Source organism: Dipodomys ordii, unplaced genomic scaffold, assembly GCF_000151885.1.
Source record: "Dipodomys ordii isolate 6190 unplaced genomic scaffold, Dord_2.0 Scaffold18, whole genome shotgun sequence".
Lineage (NCBI taxonomy): Eukaryota > Metazoa > Chordata > Mammalia > Rodentia > Heteromyidae > Dipodomys > Dipodomys ordii.
In genome coordinates this window covers 20,186,417-20,194,158 of record NW_012267234.1, presented here as the reverse complement: position 1 = coordinate 20,194,158, position 7,742 = coordinate 20,186,417, and the positions used below count along the sequence as shown (strand labels likewise).

General features: G+C 65.7%; 2 protein-coding genes across 2 annotated transcripts in view; one reads left to right on the top strand and one right to left on the bottom strand.

The window, feature by feature from the left end:
- Window positions 1-2,139: 2,139 nt before the first annotated feature.
- On the top strand, window positions 2,140-6,465 carry LOC105983000 (cytochrome b-245 light chain). The gene is made up of 7 exons (XM_013012722.1): window positions 2,140-2,146; window positions 2,541-2,561; window positions 4,617-4,686; window positions 4,881-4,955; window positions 5,078-5,161; window positions 5,573-5,654; window positions 6,056-6,465. The coding sequence occupies exons 1-7, from the start codon at window positions 2,140-2,142 to the stop codon at window positions 6,275-6,277; spliced, it is 561 nt and encodes a 186-aa protein (XP_012868176.1). The 3' UTR covers window positions 6,278-6,465.
- A 412-nt stretch (window positions 6,466-6,877) lies between these two features.
- Window positions 6,878-7,742, bottom strand: part of Il17c (interleukin 17C) — a 3,958-nt gene continuing 3,093 nt past the window's right edge. The window contains 2 exon segments of the mRNA XM_013012721.1: window positions 6,878-7,046; window positions 7,196-7,255. Of these exon segments, the coding sequence (XP_012868175.1) occupies window positions 6,878-7,046; window positions 7,196-7,255 (229 nt within the window).

Here is a 7,742-nt window from a genome sequence, read left to right as displayed (position 1 = left end):
GGGGGGCCTGGGCCTCCTCCCAGGGTCCTCCGCAGCCTGGGACAGGGGGGCCTGGGCCTCCTCCCAGGGTCCTCCGCGGCCCAGGACTGGGGGCCTGGGCCTCCTCCCAGGGTCCTCCGCAGCCTGGGACAGGGGGGCCTGGGCCTCCTCCCAGGGTCCTCCGCAGCCTGGGACAGGGGGGCCTGGGCCTCCTCCCAGGGTCCTCCGCGACCCAGGACTGGGGGGGGCCTGGGCCTCCTCCCAGGGTCCTCCGCGGCCCAGGACTGGGGGGGGCCTGGGCCTCCTCCCAGGGTCCTCCGCGACCCAGGACTGGGGGGGGCCTGGGCCTCCTCCCAGGGTCCTCTGCGACCCAGGACTGGGGGGGCCCTGGGCCTCCTCCCAGGGTTCTCCGCGACCCAGGACTGGGGGGGCCCTCGGCCTCCTCCCAGGGTCCTTCGCGACCCAGGACTGGGGGGGGCCTGGGCCTCCTCCCAGGGTCCTCCGTGACCCAGGACTGGGGGGGGCCTGGCCCTGGGCCTCCTCCCAGGGTCCTCCACGGCCCAGGACTGGGGACCTGGGCCTCCTCCCAGGGTCCTCCGCAGCCTGGGACAGGGGGGCTCTGGCCTTGGGCCTCCTCCCAGGGTCCTCTTTGGCCCAGGACTGGCCTTGGGGTTACTGGCGACCCCTCAGGCTTGGAGCCAGCGTGCATGGGCCCCAGACCGGGACCCCTGGGTCCTGGCTGGGGAGCGGCCCCCGCGCCCAGCCCCAGGTCTGGTATTTCACAAGTCTAGGACGCCACACTGGCTTTGGGGTCAGAGCGGGGCAGTTCCACTTCACCCTGGCCTGGCTGCAGCCGGTCCTGCGCTGCAGAGAGACGCGGGGACCTGAGCCTAGGCCGGGCCTGGCCGGGGTCTGCGGTGCTGTGGAGGCCCCCAGGTGGGGGTGTCCCCTGCAGGGACCTGAACTCACCAGGCTGGTGGCAGGGGCTGTGGGAGAACTCCCAGACTTGCGCTTCAAGCCTCCTTTGGGGCTGCGCCGCGCTGGGGCTGCGCCCTCAGCCTCCTCTCCTGTGCTGCGGAGCGGCTGCCACACTGCACGGGTTGAGGCCAGGCTCTCCTCTCCACGCCCCCTCCGTGCCTCCTCCCCCCACCCAAGTGCCCTCCAGGAGGTAGAGGCAGCGCTGCGCCCAGCGTGTGTGGTGCCCGGCTCGCACGCACCTCACGCCCAGTGTGGAGGCCTTCGGCATCGGAGGCTGCTCCTGGGAGGCCTGCCGCACAAAATCCATGCTTCCCAACCTCGTTCCTGGAAGTGCCTGGCCTTGCGCCCCATCCAGGCGCCATCTCCTGGCTTTAGACCTAGTAGTTCCCACCCCCCTCCCTCCCCTCTCCTTTTCTTTTTTTTCTTTTCTCTCTTCTTTCTTTTAGCCCAGACTAACCTCCAGCACACCACGCTCCTGCCTCCGCCTCTCCCGAGCGCTGCGGGCTCAGGCATGTGCCCCTGTGCCCGGATCACAAACCTATTTCTATTTCTGACTATTTGAGTCCCTTCCTGCCTTCCTGTCTTCCCAGTGTGCCCCAGGACCTTTGCTGAAGCTGTGTCTTCTGCAGAGTACTAAGTCTGACTCCTTTATCTCTTAACTCAGGTGACGCCTGCTTGGAAATATCCTTCTAGACCATCCCGCCCGGCCCCCTTTGGTCACGTTCCTCTGCTCAGGCCCAGTGCTGTCTGGAGCTGGTCCCCTTTGGTCACGTTCCTCTGCTCAGGCCCAGTGCTGTCTGGAGCTGGTCCCCTTTGGTCACGTTCCTCTGCTCAGGCCGCTGCTGTCTGGAGCTGGCTTGTCTCCTGGGCTGTGCCCTCAGTCTTGTCTGGGCCCTCAGTCTTGGCTGGGCCCTCAGTCTTGTCCCCTCTGTGCCCTTGCAGAGTCCCTGCCCTGTGATGTGCTAGAAGATTCCTCAGGCACCCCGTCCCCAGCTGGGGTCAGGGGTAGTCTTTGCCCTTGGGAGCAAAACCGAGGCTGAGCATGGGGCCACTCGGGTGCTGAGTGAGCACGCCAGGAGGCTGCCCCCCCGCCCCCCCCCATCCACACGAGTCTATGTGAGTGCAGGCTGAAGAAGTTAATGTGTAGTGAGCTCAGAGCCAGGGACAGAAAGGCAGCCGGGCATGGCAAGTCAGGCTCCGGAGCCGAGGTCTCCGCATCCCCGGGCCCCGGGCTCCGCGTCTTAGTTCTGCAGAGGAGTTAGCGGCCGGGCTGGGAGGCGCGGCCTGAGCAGGAGCGCCCTGGAGCCTCTCCCCTCCAGCCTCTGGGAGCCGCCAGGGAGGTCGGCCCACTGCCAGGACAGGGTGGGAAAGATCACAGACGCCAAGCCCCGGTTTGCGTGGTACTGGCTTGACCTGCAGGTGAAGAAATCAAGGCAAATCAGACCAGGGTGAAGCAAGTTCAGGACCAGCACAAACGTGTGAAACTTGCGTTTGGGGGCACAGATCAACACAGGAAGGAAACGCCCTGTGGGTGTGAGCCCCACGCACAGCGTTTGGGGAAGTAAAACCCTGTGAGGGGTGAGGCCGCACCGGCCGACCTCAGGGTGAGCACATCTGAACTGGTCAAGGGGAAAGAGGAACAGAAAACAACACAGCAGGAATGGGACTTGGGGAAGTGAGTAACACCAGGGAAGTCCTTCCCAGGGCCGGGGAGATGAGCGAAGTGGGACTGAGGCCTGTGGCAGCAGCTGGGATGTGGGGATTTCCACACACAAGTTGTGTGGACACTGTACAGGAAGAAGCAGCGTGTGCCGGTCACAGGAGATCCAGAGGAGAGTCGGGGACACGGGGAGGCTGCGCCAGGCAGGGCGGGGAGGGAAGAGCTCAGGCAAGGAAAGTCCTTCTTAGAACACTTGACAACAAATTCCTCCTTGGACAAGGAGAAATGAAATTCGGTCATTAAAGAGGGGGAAGAAAGGCTTACAGCTGTAATCCCAGCTCCTGGGGACACGGAGATCAGAAGGGTCCCGGTTACAAGCCAGACTTGGTAAAAAGTTTGTGAGGCCCCCTGAGCTGATGGCGGCGTGCGCCTGTCAGCAGCTGCTGTGGAAGAGCGGAGGGAAGTACCGGGCGCAAAAAGGTCTAGGAGCAAGGCAAGGCTCCGAGTTCAAAACCGCAGATCCACCAAAATGTAAAAATAAAGATGAAAGTGCCGTTTGAGAAAGAGAGAAGAACTAGGAAGAGATCTTGTTCCAGATGTAGGAAGATGGAAGAAACAACCAATTACCAATTTCTGGAATCTTGATTCATGATTAAAAGAAAGGATATACCTGAGTCGAGTGTGGAGGGTCAGCCTGTAATTCCAGACTAGGGAGGCTGAAGCAGGGGATCCTAAGTTTGAGGCCAGCCTGAGCTACATAGTGAGACCCTGTCTCCAAAACAAAACAAGCTCAAAGGCTGTTCCTGGGCTGGGATGTAACTCAGTGGCAAAGACCTTGCCTAGCAAGGGCAATGCTGTGGATTCCTGGGTCAGCTGGGAAAATGCACAGGAGCTCACTGACAGAAGCCAACTCCCTACTGCGTCCCTCTGTGCCCACCACGCCCTCTGCCCACCACACCATGCCCTCTGCCCACCACGCCCTCTGCCCGCCACGCCCTCTGCCCACCACGCCCTCTGCCCACCACACCACGCCCTCTGCCCACCACGCCCTCTGCCCACCACACCATGCCCTCTGCCCACCGCACCCTCTGCTGCCCATCGCGCCCTCTGCTGCCCACCACGCCCTCTGCCCACCACGCCCTCTGCCCACCACGCCCTCTGCCCACGCCCTCTGCTGCCCACCACGCCCTCTGCCCACCACGCCCTCTGCCCACCACGCCCTCTGCCCACCACGCCCCTCTGCCCACCACGCCCTCTGCCCACCACGCCCTCTGCCCACCACGCCCTCTGCCCACCACTCCCCTCTGCCCACCACGCCCCTCTGCCCACCACGCCCCTCTGCCCATCACGCCCTCTGCTGCCCACCACGCCCTCTGCCCACCACGCCCCTCTGCCCACCACGCCCCTCTGCCCACCACGCCCCTCTGCCCACCACGCCCCTCTGCCCATTGTATCTGAGCAATGGCCCAAGTGCAGCAGGTGTCTGCAAGTGACTTGGTCTCTGGGGGAGCCTGGCCGCTCGTGATTCAGGCTCTCGGCCCCCAGGACTCGTCACAGAATGGGAGGAGCTCGTTAAAATATAGCCAGGGCCCTAGCTTCCGTCCCGCCCGAGGAAGGGCTCGTAAGTCTGCCCCGCCATCAGGAGGCAGGAAGGCTACGAGAATACGGACAAGAAAAGCTGGGGCGCGTCCTAGCTGGGCACTCGCTGCCGGGCCCCGTGCCCACGCCCAGGGGTGAAGTAGGAGCAGGACCGCGCGGCAGGGGTGCGGCCAGGGGTGCAGACGATGATGGGCGGCCGGCCAGGGTCCCCCCCAGCAACCCCGCCCCGCCAGCCTCCGGATCTCTGCCCACCTCCCACCTCCCTCCTGGGCTCCCCGCCCGGGCCCTCATGGCCTGGAGCCGCAGCAGGTGGAGGCGGGGAGCTGACGCGGCCCGGGGGTCTTCCCCGGTCAGGGGTAGCCGCGGCAGGCGCCGCTGACCGCTTCCTGTCCGTTCACAGTCCTCATCACCGGGGGCATCGTGGCCACCGCCGGGCGCTTTGCCCAGTGGTATTTTGGCGCCTATTCCATGTATCCTTTTACTGGAGACCGGGGGCCGAGGCTGGGGAGCGGGAGGGCGGTGCCCGCACGCGGGGCTGAGGCCGGGCTGGCCTGCGGAGCCGCGTGCGCCCGTGCACGCTGGACATTGGCGCCCGTTTACATCAGCACGAGGGCCTTGCCGGCAGCCAGGCCCAGTGGGGTTGCGCCTTAACCGAGCCCTGCAGCGCGGCCGGGGTGTTCATCTGCCTGCTGGAGTACCCCCGGGGGAAGAGGAAAAGGGGCTCTACCATGGAGCGCTGGTGAGTCCCGAGGGGCAGAGGCCGGGCCGGCCGTGCAGGAGCGGCCGGGGCACCCCGAGCGGGGCCTGGGCACCGGGAGGAGAAGGGCCGAGCTGGCTCACCGCCCGCCTCCCTCTGTCTAGTGGACAGAAGTACGTGACCGCCGTGGTGAAGCTGTTGGGGCCGCTCACCAGGAACTACTACGTCCGGGCTGCCTTGCACTTCCTGTGAGTCTCGGGGAGGCGGGGGGGGGGCCGCCCCCGTGGAGCCGAGCGGGGCTCCGGCAGACCCCCTCCTGGACGCTTTCCTAACAAAGCCCAGGTCCCAGGCCGCGGAGGGGCCCAGACCCAGACCTGAGCTGGAACAGCGTCCGGGGCGGTCGCCCGCGTGGCTCCCACTGCCCTCGCCAGCGTCCGGCAGGCTCTGTCTGGCCACGCCGGTGCCCCACGCAGTCACGACTCTGAGACTCCCCCAGCATGGTGGCCGGGGCCCCGGAGTCAAGCCGCACGGTCCGGCCCGTCCCAAGGCCTGGGGTCCCGCGGCTCCCAAACCACTTCCAGCGGCTGCCCAGGGTGTGGGGCTGGGGCCACCACTTCTGGTGGCTGTGCTGGACTTGCTCCCTCCTGTCCTCCCCCCAGGCTGTCCGTGCCCGCGGGCTTCCTGCTGGCCACCATCCTGGGCACAGCCTGTTTGGCCATCGCAAGTGTCATCTACCTGCTGGTGAGTGGCGGAGGCTGGGCCGGAGCCCTGGGGTGCACCGTGGCCACAGGCGCTGCAGCCCGCCGCCCTGTGCTGGACGCGGGAGGAAGCTGCGAGGTCGCGCCCTCCGGCCCTGGGCCCTGTCCTAGTGTTAGGCCCTCAGTCCCCAGGAGGACACCGGGGCTGGTCTGCACACCTCCACCCGCATGGCCTCCAGGGGGTTCTTTGTCCTGGGCTCCTGTTGCTGAGCAGCTGGGGCTTGAGGTCCGCGACGTGGAGACCATGCTGTGTGGCTTCAGGCCATCCTCAGCCTCCGAGTCCCCTGTCTGTCTCAGCAATTTGGGGCCTCTGCTGGTGTGGGTCGCCCAGGGAGGCGGGGGTGCAGGCTTGCAGGGTGCTTTGCAGCCCTTCTGCGCCCCTAGGCAGCCGTCCGCGGTGAGCAGTGGACTCCCATTGAGCCCAAGCCCAAGGAGCGGCCGCAGGTGGGAGGCACCATCAAGCAGCCGCCCAGCAACCCTCCGCCCAGGCCCCCGGCAGAAGCCCGCAAGAAGCCCGCCGAGGGGGAAGAGGCGGCGGCGGCAGAAGGAGGAGGAGGAGGAGGCCCCCAAGTCAACCCCATTCCTGTGACAGACGAGGTGGTGTGACCTGGGCATCCCACCCGGGAGCCGCCCGCAGCCTACGGCTGGCCACCGGGGCAGCAGTGCACACCTCAATAAATGCAGAAGGATTCCTGGGCCCTGGCTCTTCCTGGGGGGGCGGGGGGGCACCCCAGCATCACTGGGACGTGGTGGTGTGTTTCGTATTCTACCAAATGTACCTGGGATTTCTACCAGCGAAACGCAGTGGCGTCCTTCATTCCAGCCAGAGCTCGGGTCCCAGAAGCCCCTGGGCTGAAGGTGGCTGGAGGGAGGAGGAGGGGGGCCGCAGGAGCACGCTCGGAGGGCTCAGCCTTTCTCTCCTGCCTCGCTGGCAGCTGCCACCGCTGCCTGCCCATGCTCCCGGGGGACCCCAGGCCGAGCCCCTGGGGCTCTGTGCCCTCGCCGGTGCCGTCTCACACACATGCGCTGCATACGCTGACCTCAGGCCCCTTGTCGATGATGGCGGGCTGGCCTGGTGGCCGCGTGCCACCTCCCTCCCGTGGGATCCTCGTGGCACCGGTGGCTCAGACTCTGGCAGGTCTTCACATTTCCCCCTGGACCAAGTGCTGCATGCTGAGGGAGCCAGCGGCTCCTGTGTTCTGGGGTTCAAGCCTGCAGGCCGCGGCCCGCTGACCGGTGTCCGGTACCCAGGCAGGCCAGGGCCTCAGGCTTCCCGGGTGTCCCTTCCACACAGGCTGCTGCTCCAGTCCCTTGTCCAGAGGCCCCCGACAGCCCCGGGCTGGGCCTGGTGGGAGGTGGCCGGGATGCCGGGCCCCTGTGGGAGGGGAGGTGGCAGCGTGGTGACAGTCGCTGGCCCTTCACCCCAGCGCTGCCGGTCATTCCCACACACGGGCCGCCCAGGGTGGGGCCAGAGCGCCTGGAAACAGCGTCAGGCGGAGCCCTCGGGAGGCAGGCGAGACTCACTGGACACCTGCCGGACACACGGACACCTGGGGAGGCCGGGGATTCAGGCGGCCCCAGGGTCTACAGGACCAGGAGCGACCCGCAGATGGAGAGCAGAGGAGTCTGAACTGTGGAATTGGATGTTTAATACAGGCACGGTTAGAATAAATGGCTACAAAAAAACAGGTGCTGCCAGGCGCTGGTGGTTCACGCCCAAAATCTTTTTTTTTTTGGGGGGGGTCCAGTCATGGGGCCTGAACTCTGGGTCTGGGCGCTGTCCCTCAGCTCTTCAGCTCAAGGCTTTTTGCTCTACCACTTGAGCCATAACACCACTTCTGGCTTTTTTCTGTGTATGTGGTGCTGAGGAATCGAACCCAGGGCCTCATGCATGTAAGGCAAGCGCTCTACCACTGAGCCACCTTCCCAGCCCACGCCTGTAATCTTTTTTTTTTTTTTTTTTTTGTCGGTCGTGGGGTTGAACTCGGCCTGGGCGCTGTCCCTCAGCTCTTCAGCTCAAGGCGAGCGCTCTACCACTTGAGCTACAGCGCCACTTCCGGTTTTCTGGTGG